Source organism: Zalophus californianus, chromosome 4, assembly GCF_009762305.2.
Source record: "Zalophus californianus isolate mZalCal1 chromosome 4, mZalCal1.pri.v2, whole genome shotgun sequence".
Lineage (NCBI taxonomy): Eukaryota > Metazoa > Chordata > Mammalia > Carnivora > Otariidae > Zalophus > Zalophus californianus.
The window spans coordinates 159,147,532-159,173,571 of NC_045598.1; the positions used below are offsets into that span (position 1 = coordinate 159,147,532).

The window sequence follows — 26,040 nt, forward strand, 5'->3', positions numbered from 1 at the left end:
AGTGAAAGCAGTAAATCCTTACAGCTTCTGTCGTCTTAAAAAGATATTATGAGACAGGGGAATAAGGACTTGGATTATGGTTTGGGAGATTTAGTTGTTTGTAAAAATAAAATGATTAGTACAGTTATTATTCAAGTTTTTAATCAACGAAAGCAAATGGCATCTGTTTGTTACCATTCTTTCCACAGAAGACAAAGGCTCAGGTCCCAATGGTGCTGACGGCTGGTCCCAAGTGGCTACTGGATGTGACTTGGCAAGGAGTGGAAGACAACCAAAACAACTGCATTGTGTACAGCAAAGGTAAATGCGGGATCATTTCCCACTCTCTTGGCAAGTTGTGGAACCCGAGCAAGGCAGGACCCCACCAAGTGAGCTGTAATGGGAACGCAAAGGGAAATGCGATCCTCTCTCTTCCTTTTTCTCTCAAGAATCTCTCTAACCTGTGTTTCCAGTAAAGCGTCCTGGGCTTTTCCTGTCAATATAAGACAGAAAGTGTTATACCATTAATGTCTTAGCACTGCGCACACTTCCCGAACCCTGTATTTGAGTGGTGTGACTGGGACCTTCCTTGCTGTTGGCTTTATTGATAGCCAGTTTGATGAAACCCCAGGTTCCTCCCTCTTAGACATTACAGAAAGTAAATTCCTTTTGCAGTTTAGCAATTCGTGTCCAGGTACATGCTCCAGGCGGCGCTGCATTCCAGCCCCTTTCTTGAAATCACTCATGATGAGAATAGCTGAAAGTGAAACCATTGCAAAGACAGAATTCTTCCCCATGGTGATTTCTGAAGGGCAGGAGGCAAACGGGGAAAGAGGAAGCCGATGGCTTGCAGAGCTTTGCCTTTGATTTGCTCAGTGTGACATCAGCCTAGACCCCATCTAGCTACACACCCTGGCTACAAAAGAGCCGAAGGTCCATGATGGCACTCCCAGACACAGGCCCCTCTTCATGTGTGGTGTGGTTTGGGGCACTTTTCTCCATATTCAAGTTATGAGGCCCAGCTCTGTACTCTTACGGTGAAATCCCTAATCGTGCCTCTTCGTAAATATTGCAAAACCTTGGGCTTCTCATGTTTAATTTCTTTTAGCTTTCTTTTTTAACCAAACAGACCTACTGAGATCAAAGATTTATTTGCACATTGAACCTAGAAACCATAAAAGCATACAAGGGAACAAGCAAATAAGCACCCCTATCAATATATTAACATATAAAACACTAATCATAACATCAAAGACTCTTAAAAACTTGCTAGAAACAATTACAACTTGTTCCTATAATCATTACAATTTGTACACTTATAAGAGGATTGCCTTTAAACTACCATAAGCCTTTGAAAGTTGAAACACCGGAAAGAGGGAATTTGCAAGCTAAAAAAACAATCTGCACACCAGGATCTGATTATATTCTTTTTCCTTCTATAATTGCTGGTCCCAAACCCACTCATTTTTCTAACCTGAAATACCTGTGGCAAGCTGGTGGGAGCTTTCAGATAGAAGGGCAGTGTGACTTTCCCAGGATGTGTCAATACGATATATCAAAGTGGAAGGAAATGGTATAGTGAACCAGTTTACCAATGCCCACATTCAGAATGCAGAAATACAAAAGAGGCCTTGGAATGTAGGATTAATTACGAGGAATAAATTTTTGTTGTACAATGTCTTATCTCCGTGATGGCCATATAATATGGAGGAACCAAGAGAATAGCTATTCTCTTGCCATAATCCAAATCCATTGCATTTTTAAATCAGCCATTCTTTTGGGAGCCATGATTGTTATATTGTTATATATAAGGAAAGAAATATGGCAAAACTGCAATTCGACGTTCAATGGAGTACTTTAACTTGAACATGTTTATGTGTTTGGATTATGGTTGGCTATATGTTAGGTCTTTTGGCAATAAACAATTTAGAGTAATTTATGGAAGGTTACTAATTAATTAACTCATAAAGCATGCATTGAGCCCAACTACGTGCTAGCCTTGTACATGGATACTAATAGCCACCATTACTAAGAACCGCTGAATCCTCTCCATGGTACTTCTGTACCAGATTGTATGCGTTTCTCTCATTGTTCTTCATCACCTTGTTTTATGATCATTATTATATGGGTTCAAGAAAAGAGTAAAAAAGCTAAAAGTTAGAAAAAAAGAAAAAAGTTTAAAAAGTTAGCTATTAACTTTCAGCAAAAGAAAAAATAACAAGTTAGCTATCATCGCCTGCCTTTCTGGTCTGGTCTGTAGTTACCAAGGGCAAGAACTAGGTCTCAGTCACCTTCCTATCCTTGGTCTGGTATATTGCCTGTACGAAAAAAAAGCACTAAATAAATATTGATTGGCGGACCAGATAAACAAAGGAGTGGTTGCCAGAAACTGGAATAGGCATTTCACATACTCGAATGATGAACCATATGCATGATGGCTATTAATGGTTCTTAACCTACAAAAGGTAATTTGATATTGTGCGACTTAAGAACTATTGGTATTGCGGTTCAAACAGCAGGGACTGCAATAACTAGTGTATAGGTATTATTTCATTTTATCTTCATTGAATACCTCCTATGAGGTAATTAATATCTACTCCATTTTACAAAAGGTGAAATTGGAATTAGGTGGGTCAAGTAATTGGCCAGGGTCACGTAGCTAGTAAGCGGTGGGAGTTGGGTTCAAACGTGCATTTGTCTAACTTAGGGTCTGAGTTATACATATTAGAATAATTTCTCCCCACATCAGGCTTTCAAACAGCTCAATGGCATAGGTAGTGTGTTTTTTATTTTACAAAGTTTGCCATTATGACTTAGAAAGGTAGTATGGCTGTTCTTGGTCATGGAGAGCTAATAATGGAGCCAAATTTGAATCCGGGTCATTCCAAACCCTATATCCTTGTACTGTGGGACTCTGATTTCCCCCTGCCATTATTATATGATTAGTAAATTCTTCCAAATCACTCGGGTATTTATGCCTGGAAATCACAAAGAGTATATATTATGGTATGGCACTCCCCAAATGCATTGTACAGAATCCAAGTTCATTAAAAAAAGAGCCCTGTGACCTAATAGAGCCTATCATGGCCCCTCTTGAAAGCTCACAATGCCTGCTGGCATTAATACTCTGAGCAGTTCTATAGTAAAACACCTGTTTGCCCATATGTTATATATATTTTTTTCTTCTTTCAAATGGAACCCATTGGAATTAGTGTTCTGGGTAACACACTTAGAAAAACTCTCCTGTAAATTTTATTCTGATCTCCTAGATGGGCTTCAGAAGCCTGATACTAATTCCTACTAATCAGATTGCCTTTGGAGGGATGGGATAGCTCACCAAGACTATGTCTCAAAGTTCTGTGAATACCTTAATATGCTATGATTGTACTAGGAATCGTTTGAGTCATGGAAAATATGACCCAAGGAAGCACTCCTATCAGGACCCCATGGATTCTGAGTTTGCGGTCTTCATAGGCTTACAGGTATGATAAGGCTCCTTAAAGCAAGAGTTGTGTAGTTGGAAGGTTTTGGTGATTTAGATTTAATAAGTATTGACTTGGACATCCATAATGTATTTTCATAATACGTATGTTATTTATTATTTGGGACTGTTTTCGAGTGATAGAAATCCAAAGGAAATTGGCTTATCCAAAAAAAGAGAGAGAGAGAGAGAGAGAGAGAGAGAGAGAGAGAGAGAGAGAGAGTGTGTGTGTGTGTGTGTGTGTGTGTGTGTGTGTGTGTGTGTGTGTTGGGGGTAGGGGTGTCATAAGACTGAAAGTCCAAGGATATTCTGGATTTCAGGAACAGCTTAATCCAGTTGCTCAAACTTTGTCCCCAGACTGTCTGTGTTTTCTGCCCCTTCTTCCTTTTGTGGGTTTCATTTTCAGAAACATTCTCCTCAGGGAATGGGAAGCTCCAGTCTTATTCCACCAACACAGACATTCCAATGAAAACAGCTTTTCTGGGTTTTGATTAGGGCACATTACATACCAGTCTTTGATCCAATTAATCACAGTGACTCTCCCTGGCAGACTACAATCATCCTTAGAGTAGAATCAACCCCACATGAGCCACTAAGAGAAGAAATCGTTCCCCAAATGAAAACAAAGTGCTGCTGACAGATACAAAGGGATAGTTGCTTGATGGGCTAACTTCATGCACTTAGAAGCAACACATAATTCCTAATGTCTAAGAAACACTTGCCGAAAATGACAAATAAATTCCTGATGCCAAAATTGCATTTCCTTTTTTATTTTCTAGCTAAGAACCTAAATTACTTATGAATTCTATGCCAGAATCATTATTATAGGACCTGAGAACATATCTGTACCTATTTACAAATAAAATGTAAAATGCTTATGTGTAGCATTTTTTCAATGCCCTGTGAAATTTTTGGTATCATTTTCTTATGGTGTGTACACATTAAGGCCACTTAATGTGTAACTACTCCCGTTTAAGAGGCATACTTACTTCTTAAAGTATTATTAAATGTGAGCTAATAGCAAAATTAAATATAACTATAGTTTTCATTACCAGGGTGTCCATCAAATAATTATTATAAAATTATATTATATCAGTGCTATGTGACAGGCTGCCATCATCTTGTTTTATCAAAGTAAAAAAGTATAGTATTTGGCATTAATATTGTAATCTGATGTACTTTTTCCCTGCCTCAACTACCCCCTGTCATTCCAGAAAGTAATTAGCTCATCCAGACATTGATGGACCAGACTTGTTGGGTCATCTGTTTTTTGCCATTATTCTCAACAGACTCCAGATAATTCTAATTTACTTATCTCCAATGGAAAAAGACTGGAAAGCCCCGTGCTGAAGTTCAAGGGAGGATGCTGGGGGCTAGGATTAGCAAGGCCTGCCCACTAACTCCTAAAATCTGCTAATGCCTGTTGAGCATCAGGGATCGACTTTTCTTCTCTATATACCACAGGGTTCTCTACCTTACAGTGTTTGCACAGTACAGTGGACTTTCTCACGTATTAAAAGTAAATAGGTTACTTCAGGTTGTTTTTGTTTTTGGTTCTGAGTACTCAGAATTAAGCCTTGAGCTCGTGGGTTTGTTCATTCCGTTCATTTCAAATAAGGAATAATTGAGGTTTTCGTGGAGTTGTCATTTCAGAGTAGACACGTTCTGTAGGTATCAAGACTAAGAGAATAAACATTGTCAGTCAAAAGAATGAAAAAGGATCAGTTAACCCTCACTCCCACCTTAACCACAGGTTTGTTTGTGTATGAAAGCACAGTATCGTTGTAAAAAAAACTGTTGTAGTATGTGACTTTGGGCAAATCACGTATCCTATAAATCTTGATTTCCTCAGCTGTGAAAATGGAATAGCCATGGCTATGTTGCAGAATTTTTGAGACGAAGAACCCCGCGAACTTAACTGTGTATATTATTGTATTATATTTGCTAATTATCTTACACTCAATCCAGTTTGCCCTTGTGGACATGTCAGTACAAACTTAGAGGAAATGAAAGCAGACTTTTATGTTGGTATCAAGCAAATGTGCAAGAAAACCTGTCATCTGATACCAGATTGATAGCTGGGGATTCCAAAACTCTCATTCAGTTACTGTTGAACCCACACCACAGTCTCTGCTGAGAACTGTCTTATAGAATCAAGGGCCTGAAGGCTGTGCCTGAAGATGTTACTTTTTTTCCCTTGAATACGTGGTATTTTTATTTTTAGTGGAAGTCTTACGTAAAATGTCTAGTATCAAGATGATAAGGATAATACTATTAATACTAATGCAGCGGTCACCATTTATTAAACACTTATTCTATGCAGGCATTGTTTTAAATACTGTACCTACATTTTCTTATTTACCATTACAACAGGCTCATGATGTAAGCAGCATTATCCCAACTTTACAGATGAGTAGACTGAGGGTTTAGATAAGTAAATAATTCAAGGATCTTTGGCTCATACATGGTGAAACTGGGATTCAGTCTTGAGCATGTTGACTTTCAGTTCCCAATTATACAATTAACAGAGTTATGGTGGTGCCCTTCACTGTGCCAAGATTGCAGGTTATTGCTCTTCTTCACAAATTTGCATCTATGTTTATCAGCAGCTCTGTGTTCTTGTTCCCTCATTCTGTGGTGAGCTAAAATAGCAGTGACAGCAGGACTTTGTGCTAATATCTCTGCTTTTAAAACCATAGCAATTTAAAGTCACGTAGTAGACCAATCTCAAAAGCATTCTGTGACCATCCTCAGAGTTCTGATTTTGCTTGTTTGCACAAATGTAACCATGCAATGAGTTCATTTAGGCTTTTATTGATTGTCTACTATGTTCAAGATCCTATACTAGACACTGTTGAAATAATGACAGAAATTCTAATAGGACCTAACTTGGATGAGCAACGTTGTGCACACTGACTAAATTGATCAACTTTTCAAAACAAAGACTCTTTAGATGAGGACTCTTGCAAAGTCTGGATGATTTTCCACCTTAAAATAGTCTGTTGCATGTTGCTAGAATTTTGACACAACAGACTCGTCTAACACAGCAGCCAATTTTCAGAGTAGCCTACAAGTTCCTGTTTAACTTCACCTAAAGAGCCTAATATAATATAAATAAGCTATTTTAAAAAGAAAAAAAATTGTGGGGCGCCTGGGTGACTCAGTCGTTACACATCTGCCTTCAGCTCGGGTCATGATTCCAGGGTCCTGGGATCGAGCCCCGCATCAGGCTCCCTGCTCAGGGGGAAGCCTGCTTCTCCCTCTCCCACTCCCCCTGCTTGTGTTCTCTCCCTCGCTGTCTTTCTCTCTCTCTGTCAAATAAATAAATAAAAATTTTAAAAAAATCTAAAAAAAAAGAAAAAAAATTGTGCTCATATTTTAAGTGTTTACCTGACCATTCTGTAATTCATAGAAAATGTATAACTGTTGTCTAGTTTTATGGTATTCTTAAAAGAGGGTGGGTGCCTGCACCAAATATTTAGCAGCGGGAATTATAAAATCATAAGGCGATTAAGTTAGCTAGTAGCGGAATTCCAATATTGCTTTTTAAATGACTTCAGGATATAGGAGGTACTAAGGTTATTATCTGTTATCAGGAATACAGTGGAATTGTACAACTGGATAATAACCAAACAAACTGACACAATGTAAAATTACATTATCAGTGTGTTAAAACAAAATTGCGCCCTAAAGGAGTCCACATGCCAGCTCAGAGCTGCAGTGTAATTATGCTTAACTCTGATAATTAAAATACAACGGAGATCAACAGAATCATTTTCATTAAGAAAATTATTAATGATGGTGGTATAACAGTAATTGATTGCAGAGCACCACAGGATAACGTGATGCCGAAAACCCAACATGTTTCATGAACATCTGAGGCTCTTTCTGGTTATGGTCTATGCGAATGAGAGATGTTTTGAGGAGAGAGTAATTTATTGTGCCTGTTCTAGGAATCAGTGATTGTAAAAATGGCTGCTTTAGAAAACCACCATTTGGATTCAAATTGTCATTTCTGAGGGGTTCTTAAGGTCAAGACAAGTGACCCCGCTAGTGACTATGTTAATTTACAGTAGAGCTGTCTGTTGCAAATTGCAGAACGACAGCAACTTCAGCAAATATCAGGCATTCTGTCATTTCCTTTTCTTCCTACATATCTACAGTTTTTAAATGATGTTAGTGATTTACCTGGGTTATTTCAGGCTGGGTCTGATCGTATATACTGGCTAGTGTACGTCCTTAGTTATTACTAGTGTTTGCTATGTGATGTGAGAAAATACATTTGTTTTCATATCAACATCACTATGAATTTCCTTAATGAAATGTTGGTAAATAATCCTGCATGATAATACCATTAATTATGCCAGTGGATTAGATGTGCTATCATATACTGGAGAAAAAATATCCTAAACCACCCTGGACCCATATATGAATGAAACATCTTGTCTCTTAGGGGTAAAAACCCAGTCAGGATGTTGGCAAATGATAAGAACTAAGGATATATCAGTTTTATAAGAATAAAAATGAGAAATGAAGAGTGGGGTCTTTCGAGAGGTGACTCATTATCATACAGGGATGTTAGCTTGTCATTCAAAGAGATGCTAATCTTGAAAACTACCCCCAAAAGTATCTTTGACAGCTAAAATGAAGGACTCTTTAGGGTAGATTTTTTTCAGAGTGAGATACTGTGACTCCTTTTTGAAAACTGTATTATGTAGAAGAAATTATTATATTATAATGCCAAATGAAAAAGTACAATATAAAGTTTGTTCCTAGTATGATTATGGTTATGATTATTTTTAAAAAGTGTATGTGCAGGGAAACATACTTGAAAGAAATACCCTGAAATTGTAAGAGTATTTCTGTAGAGGTGGTCAGATTTGGGGAGGGTTTTTTTATATCCCTCTTCTATAATTTTCTTCACATAGATTATTTTCCTCATATAACTTAGGAAAAATATTTGCAAATGAAAATCATTCTTTGTCTTAAGTACATTCTTGCTCTCCTTTTTATACAACCCAAACGAAAAGAACAAAGAAATCTTTGCCTTGCCCACAAAATGTCTCTCATCCATAGAATTTAAATTATTCCTTAGTGAGATAATTGTCTTTCTTTAGTATCTCTATGAATATCCTGACACTTTGTGTTTCACAAGATAATTTTCTAAATAAAATAGAAGTAATTGAGCCAATGCTTTGTGCATGATACGGTACAGGTATCATGAGTGATACAAAAGACTATGATAAATACCCCCACCCCGGCTTAAGGAACTTACTGGAAGACCTTAATTGATGAAGGTTGCATAATACTGAGTTCAGTCTTACATGGTCAAAGAAAGTTGACAGATTGTGGAGTTTTGGTTGGATATTGAAAGTTGAATATAAGTTTGAGAAATGGGGAAAGGCATTTGAGGAGCTTGGAATTGTGTGTGTAAAGGTTGCAGACTACAGTGTGTATACAGGGTTTTCATGAGAGTCTTGGCACACACTTTAGTTAGAGAATTTACAAATAAAACCAGTGAGGAAACCTCCAAAAGTTTCTGAAGGCCATGTTGTGTGTTCCATTGAAATGTTCAGTCTGAAGACCTTGCAGTGGAGGCATTGGGGAGTTACCGGAAGTTTTGAGGCACACACAGGCACACTGGGATTTTAGTAAGATTTGAGTGTCCAAGGTTCATCTCAGGCCCATCCCTTAATAAAACTAAGACTTTATCTGTCAAGGAAATAGTATCATAGCTACACCCCTCTAGAAGACAGTAGTCAGTCATCCATCTTGATCTACTTGTTACCTGACTCCTATAATTTTTCAACTCCAAACAAACCTCTGTCCCTTCCCCCCACGACCATCAGTTTCCTGTCCACCAGCCCCACCCCCACCCCCATCCTTAATTCCGGATTACCTGGCTTGAATTCTATGGTCTCATGATTCCGGTCACTCTCTCGGACCTCCTCACCCTTCTCTCTCTCTCTCTCTCTGACCTTTACTGTACTGGCCTGACAATACCCCCTTTCTGGTCAGTCCAACTCTCCACTTTTCCCTGGCTATGTCCAAGCACCAGAAGTTAGGTAAATTACTATCTGTGAAGTGCTTAGAATAGTGCCTGATCCACAGTGAGTGCCATACAAATGTGGTCAAAATCAAACAAACCAACCACCACCACTGATGACAACAACAAAATAACAGCAACAAAACCCATTGCTGACCAGTTGGTATTACGTTTGACCACAAGGTGAATGTGAACCCTTGGTGTATGTAACCTAGCAATACAGACTTATTTTCCTAATCAGTGTTCAAGATGACTATTTCAGACTCCTGTTTCCCCAAGTATATAGCATCCCTTATTAGATGGTGACCTTGCTTCTTGTTTCACAGATAAAGTGGAAAAGTGGAAGTGAATACAACCCTCCAGAGTTTTCCCATCACAATCACACTGATATCATGCAAGGATTGATATGACCCTGCTACCAAATCGGGCCCACTGCCTATTTTTGTAAATAAAGCTGAATTGAAACACAGCTAAACCTATTTGTTTATATTTGTCTGTGGCTATAAGAACAGAGTTGAGCAGTGGCAGAGACCCTCTAGCCTGCAAACTTAAAAATATTTACGATTTGGCTTTTTATAAAAAAGCTTGCCAATCCCTGAACTAAACCTACAAAGTCATTACTTTGGCTTGACAGCCTTCATGATCTGCCCCTAGGGACCTCTGTGCTTACATTTACTACAACTCCCCAACTACTCTGCTCCAGTGGCACAGGCCCCCTTGCTTTTGCTTGCTAGTACAAAGAATGCCTCTGCCTCAGGGCCTTTGTACTGTACTTTGGCCCCTCATTGCTCCCTCTCTTACTTCATTCACAACACTCGCTAAATGTTGCCTTCACGGAGGGTCTGCCTAACTACTACTCTTTCCCTCGCTCCTTCTTTCCTTTTTCTTCTCTGTACAAGTCGGCTTTGGCTATTGGAGCAAAACAGCATAGACTGGCTGACAAATAATAGACATTTGTGGCTCACCATTATGGAGGGTGGGAAGTCCCAAGATCAAGGTGCAGGCAGATTTGAAGACCGATAAGAGGCCTCTTCCTGCTTTGCAGATGGCCACCCTCTTGCTGAATCCTCATGTAGTGGAGGGAGAGAGAGAGAAGGAGCTCCCCTGTGTCTCTCTTTATAAGGGCACTGATCCCATCATGACCTAAATTCTCTCCCAAGGGGTTAGGGCTTCGACATAAAAATTGAGGGAACCTATTCAGTTTATAACATCCTCTCTTCTTTATCTTCATATTTGTCATTTTAGCATTTATTTATAATTTTAATGTCATTATCTCACCCATAAAATGAGCATTCTTCAAAGATAGGGATTCTGTCTGTTTTTTAAGCAGTGCACGGCACCTAGCAGGTGCTCATTAAATATTTGTGAATGAGTGAATGGATAAACAAAGGAGTGGCAGCTCATACGTTAACCTGGAAAGCAATACAATATACAGCGAATAAAGTTTCCACAACCATCTCCTTGACTTTGTTCAACTTTCCGAGATGTCCTCAAATTTTATTCTTGAACTTCACTATTGAATTTTAACGATTATATTCCTAATTTACAGGAGGTCTTTCTTATTCTCTGACAGTTTATTTTTTTCAACACCTTGCTCTTGGTGTATGGATATTCGTTCCTGTATCTCTGAAGATAGAAATTGAAGGATGTTTATGAAGTTGTGTGTCCTGTGCATTGTTTCATACATTTTTCTTTCCTGTTTTGGTTCCTGTATTTGGTACTGAAGCTTTCCTTAAATGGCTAGAGATCCATGAGTGTCTGCTTTTCCTTTGAAGAGTGGGACACTAAAGGCTTAATATAAGAACAGCATGAGTTGGTAAGTGGTAGGTTTTGCATAGAGTCATAGAATGTCAACTGACAGGTTTTGCACAGGGTCACGGGACGTCATCTGGTGAGTTTTACATGGAGTCAGAGGATGGCAACCCAGCCATGATAATGAGGTCCCTGAATAGCAGTATATGGAATTTTTTGTCTGAGCATGCTCAGCTCCTCCAGAAAATGCTGGTCTCATGTCTAAGATTTATGAACCTTGCAGCCAGCAATCTGAGGATGTAGTGGGTGAAAGGGACCAGGTGGTGTGTTGGAAAGGCTCTATCTCTTGTTAAGAATATAGATTTGTCCTTAAATCTTCTAATTCAGGTGACACTTTAGCATCACCCTTTGCTGAGACTCGCTCTGGATCTGAAGGCTCTGTCCCAGTTCTCCAAAGATTCAGCCTCCCCCTCCTGACAGAGTGCCAAGGGACTGTCCCTTACCCCTGAGCACGTGAAGCTAACAGCTGCTTACTCAGAATGTCAGTCTTACAAAGTTTAGGTCCACGGCTCACCCTACTTTTCAAGGCACCAGATGCCTTCAATTCCTGGTTTTTCTCAGGATTCTGTGGGATAAGTCTGCTTGCTGCTTTTTGGCCAGCTGCTCTTCAGATCCTTGGATTTCAGCTTGCTGTGCTCTGCTTTGTCATCTATCACTCCATCAGTTTTTCTAGCTTCCAAGATTTTCTAATCTCCTGTTGCCTATTCTGCACTCTGTGCCCTATCACCTTTTGTTTCCCTCTTTACTGTCACATTTGCGAAAGGGGATAGAAATAAATGCATGCAATCAATTCATCAGACTTATCAGAAAGCCCTCTCTGCTTCCTTTCTTAGGCAGCTTCTGTAAAGTGTTCTGCATTCACTTCTTTGACTTCCTAAATTCCAACATCTTCTCTTCATTTCAGTGTCTGCCTCCGCGATTCTACTGAAGTGACTCTGTCACTCTCCTGTGGTTTCTTGTTGCCGATTTTTTATTCTACTGCGCTTGATCAGATTATCCCTTTCTACATCCAGTGGCAGGTGTCCCCATCACTGGCCATCCACTAAATGTTGTCATTCTCTGGTCTGCTCTCTCCTCATTGATGCTTCCCATAAATTATCTCATCTATATTTTTTAGCTACCCTATTCCTTATAGCTTCATTTCTCACTCATCCTCCACAGATACCCTTTTACTTCGGCTATGCTCATTTATTTGAAATTCCTCAAATATCCTTTGCTTGTTCATATCTGTCTTTGGACATCATGTTCCCTTTGCCTGATAACTTTCTAGTTATCTTTATCATTGCTAACAGGTACCCTTCAAGACAGCATATATCAGTTCCTCTGAACAGCCTTCCTTGCCCTATCCCCTTACAGGGAGAGTGCCACTGCAGCCTGTCATTGTCCCAAGTTGGAGGTGAACACCTCAAATCCTGTGACTCCATTTCTCACCTCTGTGACTCCACAGACAGTGCGTAGTATACACTCACTGAATTTTGAATTATTATTTAATGGCTTTTATGATGCATTATTCAACAGAGTAAAAACTCTAGTGTGACTTGATTTAGTTTCAGAAATTACTTGTATGGAAATTATTTGAAAATCCAGTACCTAAAATGCTTGTTCTCATATTTAGAAAAGCATCCCATGCCTTAGCAAGCTTTTTAAAATGCTAGGGAATCTGGTACAAGAGGATTTCTTTGGAATGTCCCATATATACATAGCAGACATGGTGCTCCATCAGTTAGCATGAAGATGTATACAAGAATTAGAAAAACTAAAATCTATATGCATGCAAAAGATGCCATCAAACCATAGGGTTTTATTTGACATCTTTGTGTACCAGTCATGCCAAGATGTTGGCTCACTGTTACGAGGCAGTTCTTTCTGGATCCACTTGACTTTCTCCTGTCAGACAGAAACTGTGTCGTTCTCAGCTCCTCACTGGGGAAAGTCAGCCAGACCTCAAGTCTTTACTCTGAGACCTGAAATTGGAAGCTTTTCATTTTACTCTTGGTATATAAGTCAACCCCATTTTTGAAGGCTATTTTTAAACTTAAAAGGTCACCTTCTATGCCATGACATACAATAGTACTTCAGAGAAGATATATTCTCATTAGTCTGTCTGAGGTCTGTGAAGACTGTCAGACAACAGTGGGGTCAACCAAGATAGTATATCGTGGTGTTGCAAGGAAGAATATCCCAACCAAGGGGATGGATCTGAAATACATACATTTAAGTATAAACAGATAAGATCTTTCTATCTATCTATTTATGTAGTCCTATCTACTGCCCATTGAAATTCAATGAGAATAAATTACTTGAAGCCAGTTTTTCCTTCAGAAATCTAGTTTTTATCATCACTGTCTGGTCTCCGTTGTCAGTAAAGATTTTCAAGAATGACTGCTTTCCAGTTCAGCACCCTTTACTTTGTGCACACTTTCAAGAAATAGAAGCCTCAGAGGTTCTTATGACAACATTTTCAGAATATTCGCCAAATATCCCTAATGAGGAAATTAAGGTTTCATAATGAATTTGACCTAATGAGTGGTGTGTGATATTTCTACTCCCCTCCCCCACGAAAAAGATATAAAACTTATCAATAAACTAGTAAGTAATCATTTGAAGTCTGTTAATGCCAAAACTAGGTTTGCAATGCATATTAAATCTTACCTCTCTTAAATATAATTTCTGCTATCCTGGTGTGTTTTGAGTGCAGGTTTCTAGTTTATATTGTGTGTTTGGCCGTGAAATATTCTCACCTGTTAAGTCCAGAATGGTCTGATCTTAAGTCTAGGGAAGCAAAATAAATGGCCTATGAAGGACATTTAGGCCAAACGATAGTTTAGTTGAGAAGTCTTCTTTCATAGTTTTGCATTTTGAGTAGAGATACAGGTAAGAAAAATAGCTCTCTATCAGTAAGGTGAAGTAAGGAGAAAATGTGTATAGGAAAATAGACAAATTAATTTTTATCTTATCGTTGGCTTTAAATACACCATTTTAGTTAACTACCTCAAAGGAAATTAAGATCATCATCTTTACACATGTAATGAAGGGAGATTATAAAAAGGAGGCCATTACATGAAATTTGGGAGTTGTGTGTTTTTCACTTCACTGAAGTATTAGTTGGGTACCCACTATATGGCAGGTAGGGAATCTGTGAACTTTTGGTGATATGTTCAAGTTACATTTCACCTTGGTATGATACTAGGGTATAATTTGTTTATATCTAAATTATCCTTTTTTAAAAAATTCAGTTAATGTCTTGCACTTAATATGTGATCTGCCAACCAGCAATATGGCGTCAGCTTATTAGAAACACCAAAAGCTCAGTCCCCATTCAGGCCTACTGAATCCAAATCTGCACTGTAAACAAGATCCTAGGTGATCTGCGTGCACGTATAAGTTTGGGGAGCCAAGGTCTCATGATTATTGAAGTGACTTTAACAGAAGGATGCCCTGAAGGATGGCAATAGTTAACCTTGCAATATACCACTGTAATAACTCACCGAGACTTGTGAATTTATTTGCAGATAACACGCACAACTGTAGAGCATGAGACTATCATAAAGGAAAAATAAGAATGTTGAAAAGTTCTTCCTGTTTTGTCTTTAAATATACAACAGCTTGAGTGCTATCTTTCTTGGCACACCCCTCATTCCCACAAATGGGATTATAGAAAAGAAAATGTTGCTGCACTCCCTTTAATGGGAACATTTATTGCTGTTTTTCCTCTTCTTTCCAACACCTCCTAATTTATATTAGGCATTAAATTGTAACGCTCTTTCTTTTCATAGTGAAAATGTCCCCAAGTGTAGGCCTTTAAATCAATCCATTGTTATTTTGCAAAACAAAATGCTAAATAAGTAGTTAGGGGAAACACAGGCCCCCTGAACCCTGGGACTCTCTGGAGGCTCATCTCTGTCATCCTTCCTGCACAGCAAAGGGGAAAAAAAGAGAAGGAAAAAAACAAATTTGCTGAGCCACACATTTCAAGTTGTCGACAACCCCATCCACGAGAAAACAGAAGAAAATATATATGCTCTCTGTCCTGTCAAAAGGCTTTCACCTTATCTTGAGAGACTGTCAGGGCAGGAACATCAGTGAATGGACAGGAGTCTATTAAATTAATAAGCTGCTGGATGGTGTCTGGAGAGTTATGATGCTCCATAAATCCAGTTTGATCATGGTGGACAAGGTTTAAATCTGCAGACTTCTAATACACATCCAGTTCTTGGATTGGATTTGAAGTTTTGTGCCGGAGACACAGAGATAGTCCTGCAGCATGTGAATTAAGATTTATCTTTTTTTTCTCCTATCCTTTTTTTTTTTTTTTTTTTTACACTACTTACAAAAATGAAAGCACCTTAGGGATCCTAGCAAATGTTACTGCTGGAAATGAAAGAACTGTTGTCAAGGTGAAACCGTGACCTAGAAGCCTAAAATCAAACCTTGGTCGTTCTATTCAAGCAGCCCCATCAGAACCCGGTGTGAAAGGTCTGTGTGGAAGGAAAGATGCCTGAACTTATCTACAACCTATTTTATAGTGATGCCTGTCAAATTCTACTCGTCTATATTTATGACAGAAAGAAAACTAATGGTGTCAGATCTGCCCTATAGTAATAAAAAAAAAATCAGGAAATATTTTCTTCACCCCATTAAATAAAGTCTTCTGATATAGCCTTTACTGTGATATAGGTTTATTTGGGTTTTTGGCTTCCCACCATTTTAAGCCAAGGAACTATATATTATTCAAATTCCCAAATAAACTGTTAACTTTAGGTTGAGAACAACTTATTTACGCTTTCCTGGTAAATAAAATCCCTAGAATAAAAATTGGAATTTGTTCAAAATCGTAAAAGTCTCACTGTCAGGTTGGTTTATTACACTGGTTATAATATTCAAACCACAAGGAAACTTAATTACATGTTTAATTCTTCAACTTATGATTATTTTTATAAAGTTGGACTTTCCTTTCTTACCTTGGAACATAATTATGTTAGAGAGCTCTAGAATGACAAACAATGCTCTCTTAGACTGAATGCTGCATGCCCACTTCAACATATTTAAAAGTCACCATAAGAATCATCCAATTAACACAAGTGTCTACTATAACAACATGTTAAATCATTACGGTCAGGAAGACTGTGTCCAGAAGGAGAAAGGAGTTCACCACACCCAGTGCTCAGTGTCTGCAGAGCCCTGTCCTGGACATGGAATTATTAAATGCTAACAAATATCCTATGAAAATATTGCAACTCTTGCCAGTTTGAGAATGGTGACAGTGAAGTTCCAGAGCTTAAATAACTCGCCAAGTCACAAAGCTAACAAATGACAGCTCCAGTTGAACCTATCTCTGCTTTTCATTCTTTCATTCATTGACAGCTTTTTATTGAGGACCTACTATGTGCCTGGCAATTTTGTAGGCAGAAGTATAAATAGGCGTGGAAGACAATAATCCCTGTACTCATGACAAAATAATCAGGAAACTGATTCAAGGGTTCAAGTTGTTTTCTCTCTCACTCTCACTCTCACCTCTCTCTCATCTCTCTCTCATCTCTCTCTCTCTCTCTCTCTCTCTCTCTCTCTCTCACACACACACACACACACACACACACACACACACACACACACACACACACACCCTGCCTCTTTTACAGAGAAACTAAGAAGAGAAACAAATGAGTGCATGAAAGAACTCCTCTTAGTTTCTAAAAGTATTTGCTCTGGGATTTACTTATTGACCTCTGAAAATTAACTTTTTCAGTAAAAAAAAAAAAAAATGGTGGCATTTTCCCCCATAACTTACTAGTAAATTTCTGAGCCTTAAGGTCCTGGCCTGTAACACCAATATACTGCCCATTAGTAGTCCGAGATTAAATAGATACTTTGATAATTACCTCATCCAGTGCAGTTGTGAATAAATCTCCTGTGTCACTCTCTCCTCCCACCACTATAGTGGTACGTCCCTAGCCAGGAAATGCTTAAGAAAACAGATGAGTCCCACACTGTGCCCTGTGGGTCAGAAAATTCTGGCTTTGTGGGACAAAGAGGAGGGGTAAGTCTGCAAGGCCATGACTCTTAATGGGAACTCCCTGCTTCTGGTTTTTCAAGTTTAATTCTAGAGGCTGTGTCAATAGAAGAATCTCAGCTGCTCTCAAAAGCAGGAAGGAGACCATTATTATGTTTGCTCCTATTGAAACGCTAAAAGGACTTGAGAAAAGAATATTGAAAAGTTTTTGAAGATTTTTATCTAGCGAACATTCCATAAACAGTATCTCCCTGAAAGCATTCACTTGTATTCCGATTCCAGCTCTAAGTTCTAGGGACAGGGAGAGTTTGGGATCAATGCCTGACTAATAGGAAGCACTGGAGAAACATTTGTTGAGAGAATAAATGAATGTTTGGCTTCTCTCTTCTCCCTTCCCTTTTTGCCCTGGTTTCTTTAGTTTGAAGTGGAGAAAATAGATTGGGTCAGGAAGCAATAAAACAGATAACAATTTATATTTAAAGAGTGAGATGAGCTGATAGTTTTCTTGTTGTTAATGCTTTTCTATTCTATGAGATTTTGTATTATACAGTAGCAGCTTTGTTTTGCCTACCCAGGTGCTAGTCATGCCAAACACACAGAACTACATGGGTAATATATGTGGCTCCACATCTGGCTTTTCTCTACAGAGATAAAATATTTGAGGTTAAAAAAAAAAAAAAGGAACTAGATTTTGTTGAGCACTTACTTTATAGCAAACCTCATCCGCTTCATGCAGCTACTCTGAAAAGCTTACTGTAATTATTGCAGGCAAAAAAAACCAGAGAATATGTTTGACCAAGGTTTTATAGCTAGTGAGGTATCAAGTGAGAATCTGGACCTACCTTTTTTCACAACACGACGTTGCCTACCAATTAAATGGTGTTTATTCCCACCCCTGCATTTATCTTTTAATCATGTTAGAATTTGACATGCCTACCAAATTAATGAAACAATTTAGCCCACAACAAATTTAAATCTAATCAGAAAAAGAATTTATTTTGAAAAATACTGAAAGGTAGAAGATGAATTACCATATAAATAAAAATATAAATAAAGCATTTTTTAAAGAAAAATTCCAGTGCAACTAATTCTAGTTTCCCTAACCTGGGTTTTTAAGTTAATTTTGGCATAGAGCGAATCAACAAAGAGTGAAACATACAAATCTGAGGCATACAATCAAGATCTAGAATACATCTATCTCCCCAGAAGATCACCCCTATTTCGAAAGACAGCTACATGTGATTTCTGTTGACATAGAGTAGTTTTTTTCTATTCTAAACTTCATATGAATGAAATCATGTGAGTCGGAATCATACACTTCATGACTTCTTTTGCTCAACACAGTGTTTTACAGACTCATCCATGTCGTTTTGTGTGTTGGCAGTGTGTCTTTCTGTGACCACCAGTATTCCATTGTGTGACTCTAGCGTCACTTGTTTATCCGTTCTCCTACTGGTGAATTTGCGGTGTTCTCTTCACATCTGCAGCAATGGATTTCTCCAAAGAGGGAAACAATTTTAGTTTTGAGGGGGTCTGGAAGCCTCTGGTAGCTATTGGCCTGAAATCAGGGGACATTTTGACCGACCGAAGGAGGTCTCTCAGAAGAACAACATGAGTCAAAATCCTTTGCCTTTGTATTTCATTGACCTTCAAATCTTATTGACCCCAATCAGTCTTTAGGAATCAAAGCAAATTGCATCACTAGATTTTCCTGTACTTCCAGTTTTATCAGTTATCTTTTAGACTGCCTAACCAAAGTGATTCGAAGATGAATGAAATTTAAAGATTTTCCAATGGTCTGAGTGTGTGAATATACATGGGCTCCTTCACTTTTCGGGTCTTTATTTCTCTTTGTCTTATTAATTGCCTTCCACAAAGCAACAGAGCTATCTTAAAAGCACTTTGAAATCCCTGGATGAAAACAGCCAAAGCCATGGAAAATATCAGCATTATTATATCAGTTAATAGGCAATTGAAGCTATGAAAGGAATAACCAGAAAGACAAATGAATGGCTGAGAGGTAAAACAATTATTTAAAGGAGAAATAATGGGTAATAGTAACCAGGGTTCTGCGAACAGGAATAAAACGTGTATCAGGAGGAGATGGATCTTAAAGGAAAGTGGTACACTTCGACTTAATTAGAGGGCTGTGAAAACGGACACTACGAGACAATATCAGAGAGCTCTGGTACTCTTTATATGAATTAGTTAAAGCATTAAGAACAATCATAGAATATGCCTTGATCTGCATTTTATTGAAGAATATGCACCATTGCTGGAGAAATACATTTTTGAGAAACAGAGAGAAAGGGAGAGAGAGCAAATAAAAAATACAAGCCTGAGGAACAAGAAATCATACAGTTAACAGCAATTGGCCGCCATGCCCTAACCTTCAACTCTGAAAGTATGATGAACTAATGTGGTTGATCTGTTAGTTGAAACAAATGTTCAAAAATGTTGGAACGGAAGCATGTGAGACATGAGGGAGTGAATTGGTTCTCTGGCCAGCCAAAAAGTCCACTGATATTAGAGGATGGGCAATTCATTTAAAAGTATAAGAATAAATAAATGATTTTACTATCAAAGTGAAAGGGGTGGCATAAAACAAACATAGTTACTACTGGCTATTTATAATAGACCCTTTTTTTTTTTTTTTTTTTGCTTAGAAAGAACTGTATGGATGTTTGTATGGAGTTAAATTACAAAATGTCTTTAAAACTCTAATTAAAGAATGGAATAACTCAGATACAAAATTCATATTCAGACCTTTGCAGAAATACGTTTGCATGGAATTATGTTTTTCGTTTGGATACATTATTTAAACATTTCGAGGATAAGGGTGATTATTTCTTCAATTGTTTACATGAGTTTCAAATTAAAATACAATATAGGAATTTACCAAACCACTCTGTTCTAAAAATAAAAAAATAAAAAAAAGATTAAGGATAGATAAAAGCTTTTTACACATCAAGATTTCTTTCTCAAAATTCTTCATGAGATAAGAGTTAAGTAACTGCTAGCATACATCAGGAAACATAACTGCCTTGGCGTGGAAAAAATGTCTTGTTTCATCTCAATACTAACAAAGAGTTTGGACAAGAAAGATAAACTCTTCCCAGAACTCTTTAAGTTGTTCTTCATGTTCACTTGTCTTATGAATAATCAGCTAATCTTTGAAAACGTTCTTGATAAAAACAACTGGAAGCTGTTAATCAAATATATTTGTTAATCAGACTTAGAAGTCATATTAGGAGTAGAGAATTGTGGTCCTACTATTTAGGATATGTTTTTTATTTGTTTCACATTTGTGCGATCCCTGGTAACATTTGGCTTTGCCTGTAGCATGGATTCCATGGGGGAAAACCTTCTGGAACCCCAGGTGAAGTCCTCTTCAGCTGCATTTCCAATTTAAGTATCAGAGCTTCTGACCTTGCAATGAAAGTCCAGAACAGGCAACACTTTCTCTTTGTGTGCTAAAAAAGCTGTAGACAGTAGTAGATAATAGTGATGGAGAACAATGAACCCACACCCCTACCAATGAATTAAAGCAGGATACTAAGGAAAATTAACTCTTGTACATGTGTCGAAAAATTACTTTGACAGCAAAGAGAGTAGGTCTAAGCACACACCTACATCTCTGTACACATATACATATAAACATGCCTACATGAATATATGCATATGGGCAGACAAACATGCCCTTACTTAATAGCCTTAGCTCAAAGTGTTAATTGTGAAAATGAAACTTCTGGTATCACCATGCCCCCTAGCTCCACATTAAAGTACTGTTTTAGCTTTGACTAATCAGATGGTTATTGTATGTCTTCTTAAAGCATTAGGGTCTCTTAGTAAACTCTCCCTAATACTACCTAGCATTTGGATCAAATATAAGATCACAGAATGCATTGTACTGTAGACATAAAATAAATATTCAATAAAGAACATAAACCAGTGTCTTAAAATACCCTCTGGCGAGCTACCGCAGTCAGTCCATCTTCCTCATTTCAACACAGCAAGCAGGCCGCCTGGTACTAAACAAAAGATTGGGGGTGGGGGGAGGGGAGAGCAGTTATACTTTGAATTGCTAAAACTTAAAAGCAGGGAAATGCTTCATATATCAAAAACTGTGAAGTTGGTCATGTAGTAATGTCTGTAATTCTGATGAGAAAAAGTTTTAGTCTCAATTTTGTAAACCTGTGTGAGTTGCTTAATAAACAGCCTTTGAAAACCCAATTACATGAATGAATTAAGAGGAAGATCACCTCTTGGCAAACCAGATTATAAATAAAACTTGGGGAAGAGGACAAGAAACAAAAATAGAAGGGCATCGTTTCTTGTTAATAAGAGTCTTGAAGTTTTGCATACATATGGGATCATTTTTTAGTTCAGTACGAGAAACAGACTAACATGTTCATTGGGCTTTTTACATTTCTCTGAATATATGTCTGCATAAATCTTTTGCCCTGAGGACTCATGTCTTTCTCACATGTATTCTGGGGAATATTAACATTCTTGGTAGAGGAGGAAATCTATAAAATTCACCTGCCCAAAATAAGGGAATTATATTTTCAATTGTTAGACCACAGACCTCTGGAATACTTTTCAGCTTTGAGTGGTCTGTGGGCAGTGTAATTTCAAGAGAGGCTCCGGGGCAGCGCCAAGACCAGCTTCACTTTTCCCCACTTTTCTCTTTGAATCCCTGTGGGGCTCTGTGATTTTTTTTTTCATAGCTGGACTAAAGTTGTGTCAACGGGAGACCTGCACCATAAAGACTGAAATGTTAAAGAAAGCTACAAGGAACAGCTTTGAGGCAAGGTTTCAAGCTTTGTCATCACGCTTGAAGAATTTTCTGTTTAATGTACTGTAATGCAGTATTCAATGGGGACACGTTTAATTGAGTTTTACACAACCCAGTTGGGAGTAGAGCTGCAAGGTAGGTGATGTCTAGGTTTTTAATCTTCCACTCCGGAGAGGCTTGTTGACGGAGAGGTTCTTTCTCTTTGCGAGAAAAAAAAAGGAAGCATGAGAAATGATACATCCGTGGATAAAACCAATTGGCAACCCCCAAAGGAATGAGGGCGATAAGGCGAATCCAGCACTTGTACGAAATAAAAGAATCCAACTGTTCATTTAAATGAGAAACAACACCCGCGATGGAGGAGGCAGGGAGGCTGGGTGCAGGAATGGGGAGGAACCCAGGCTGACGAATAGAAGCAGTGATACAGGAGGAAGGAATTCTAGCAAACAATCAGCGGCTTGTTAGGGGGATTATCAAAGAGATAACTTGCTGATGTGTATTTTGAAGGAAAATAAGAGGGAGAAGGGGGCATGTTTACATTGAGGACAATGAATAACGGGCAGAAGTGAGTAGGGAGAGAGCTGCTATTACACACACAACATTTAAAATAAATCACCTTTTCTTCCTCAAGTTCTAACCTAACCCCTGCCTCAACCTGGGTAAAAATAGCACGGGACCCTGTCAGAAACACAAAATAATACCTTATAGATCAGCTCCAAGGTATTAAACTTTCTTAGCCCAGGCAGGCCCTTTTCCTCCTTCTCTAGCAGCCTAAGCAGGCAGAAGCACGAGGGAGGAACAGCATCCAAAGATCGCATTTCTGTTTTGTCTCCATGACACTAGGCTTAATATGTGGTAACTTCATAGTTGGTCCAAGCAGAACCCTTGGGGGGAAAAAAAAATTTAGTATCTATTATCAACTTTCTGATCCCCAGCAGAGGAGGATAACTAGATAAAGGATTACTCAGTAGACTGATATATTTCAAGCATCCACTTAAGAAGGAATACTAGTACTCTGATCACTTATTTTTCTGCTGGATCTTTTTGGACTGCCCCTTTGGATGCTGTCCCTAAATGGTGATGGCCGCTTTTTAATGTGCCTGTGAGCCTATCCCAGTAGAAAATAGTGTCCATGATAACACAGATTCCTTTGAATTCCTGCACTCCACCTGCACTGAGAGACAACACTCTAAGAATGTTCTGTTATCTCCCATCAGTGTTTGTGGCATGCAGATAACTAATGCATTGTTGCCTGTCAGGATTGTTGCTAATTTAGGACTGCTGACATGGTGCCTGGTAGTCCAGTCTTTGGTATAGTATTGCCATGAGAAGCACTGTATTTTCATCCTTTAAAATGAATGTGCTTTATTCAATAAATATCTCCAGTCCTAGGCACAAGGAATGAGTTGGGGAACCACTTTGATACTGTCCCTGTCCTCATGGAGTTTACAGTCTATTGGGGGATAATGTAATGATCATACTGACAGGTACATTTTAAAATGAAATACTGACTTGTGATTAGAATGTTGATAGTAAAAATATGAAAGTATTGTTGTTCCACTCTTAGAAACATAAGAAACCACCCGGGTCATCTTATATAGATAAATCACTTTGCTTGTTACACATATCCATTCAACAAATAGTTGTTATGCATCTACTATGCGTCAGACATTGTTCTAAGTGTATAGAAGAACAGTGACCAACATTGAAAATTTCTGCTGTCATCGGGCATACAGACTAGCATTTTCTCACTCAGTTTTTATTGCAACCTTATAAAATGGCCATTGGTATGATGATAGTACCTCACATTTATAAAGCATCTCGGACTTCTAAAGCACTTTTGCTTTCATTATCTAACCCAGTGTGTGCATCAATTGGGGAAGGTAGGTATTAGTTCATTTTATAAAAGGGAAAGCTGAGGCACACACAGATAAAGTAATTTTGCCAAATTTTCATAATAAGTCAAAACTATATGTATGGCTAGGGTGCCCGGGTGGCTTAGTCGTTAAGCATCTGCCTTCAGCTCAGGTCATGGTCCAGGGGGGTCCTGAGATCAGGCCCCGCATCAGGCTCCCTGCTCCGCGGGAAGCCTGCTTCTCCCTCTCCCACTCCCCTTGTTTGTGTTCCCTCTCTCGCTGTGTCTCTCTCTCTGTCAAATAAATAAATAAAATCTTTAAAAAAACAAAACAAAACTATATGTATGGCTATAAATATAAACTTCCTAATAATCCAGTAGAATTTTACTTTACTATGTTCTTTGTTCTTTGTTACTGTGATTTTTCAAAAGTCTAGAACTGCGTTTTGAGTTTTTGGAAAGTGAAGATAGTTATCAGAATTTGGAGGACAGTTTATCAACATATACTCAAAATTTCTGATACATTTATTACCTGCAAAATTCTGATAGTTGTTCAAGTCTCCCCCGCTTTCCCTTTCCCTATGCCCCCTACTCCCAAGCTCTTCGTAGATTGTGTATACTAGTGTAGCTAGCTGGCTCTATCTGTGGGTCATCAGATAGACTGGAAGCTCTGAAAGCATGGTCCACCAACAACTGGGGGTCCCAAAAGACTTTCCAGAATACCATGGAGTCATACTATTTTTATAATATTACTGAGATGTTCTTTGCCACGTCCACTGTGTTGGCATTTGCACTGATAGTACAAAAGCAAGGCAGGGCGGGGGGGGGGGGGGGTGAAACTGCTGGACTTTAGTGTGAGTCAAGGTAGTGGCACCAGACTACCAGAAGTCACTGTATTTTTTCCCCACCAGACCCTCAAAGTTGCAAGAAGCAAAGAGGAGAGTGCTACTTAAGAATGTTCTTGATGAAGCAATAGAATTTAATTCTTTTATTAAATCTAAACACTTGAGTACATGTCTTTCTAATATTCTGTTTGACAAAATGGGAAATACACAGCAAGCACTTTTGTTTCATACTGAAGTTCCGTGATTGTCTCCAGGAGAAACACTTGGATGATTGCTTGAATGAAAGGTAGAATTAGCCGCTTTTTTCATAGATTACTAGTTTTGCTCGAAAGAATGTCTGACAAATATGTTATTTAAATTTGAGTATTTGGCAGATGTTTTCTCAGAAGTAAATATTGCCTCAAGGACAACAACTGACAGTATTTATTGCCAATGATAAAGTAAAGCTTTAAAGCAAAAATTATAATTTTGGAAATTTATAGGAACTTGACAGCTTTCCAATAACTTAAAAATTTAACTGATGAGATTGGTGTTGATACTTACAAATGTGATTTTTTTGATGTTATATGATGAAATGTGCCAATATTTGGAAGATCTGCATAACTCAGTAGACCAATATTTCCAAAATCACCAATGCATACACTAATACATTATGCATTGGTAGAGGCTCCATTCAGCATCTATTTACAACATGGAAAAATGGATTTAAAGCAACAGATTGTGAAGTTAATCGATGTAGTATCAGATTCCACCCTGTAAGTCACTTTTAAGAATATAACACTTGCTGAATTTTGGTGTAGTATCAAAGAGGAATTCCCAAATTTTACCTGAAAAGGCTACTAAAATACTCCTGGCTTTTTCAACAACATATCTCTGTAAGTTTCGATTTCCTTCATATATTTCAATCAAAACAGCATAGGCTAGCAGATTGTCTCCAGAGGTGGGTATGAGAATTCAGCTGTCTTCTGTTAAAGGCAGACCTGGAGGACAGTCGCCAAAATGCAACATAGTACCACTTCTCACTAGTTCTTTGTTCTGTAGAATATAGTTATTTTTCATTAAAAACTTTCTTTTTTGTGTTAAAATGTCATTTATATTTTGTTATTTTTATTTTATTTTAAAGATTTATTTATTTACTTGGAGAGAGAGAGTGCGACACAGCGAGTGGGGGGGAGGGGCATAGGGAGAAAATCAAGCAGACTCCCCACTGAGCA

General features: G+C 38.2%; 1 protein-coding gene across 4 annotated transcripts in view; it reads left to right on the forward strand.

Moving 5' to 3' along the window:
- Positions 1 to 26,040, forward strand: part of ZFPM2 (zinc finger protein, FOG family member 2) — a 446,527-nt gene that overhangs the window by 288,365 nt on the left and 132,122 nt on the right. For all 4 annotated transcript variants that reach the window (XM_027624276.2, XM_027624296.2, XM_027624287.2 and 1 more), the window contains one exon: positions 189 to 300. In XM_027624276.2, the coding sequence (XP_027480077.2) occupies positions 189 to 300 (112 nt within the window). The remainder of the gene's footprint in view (positions 1 to 188; positions 301 to 26,040) is intronic.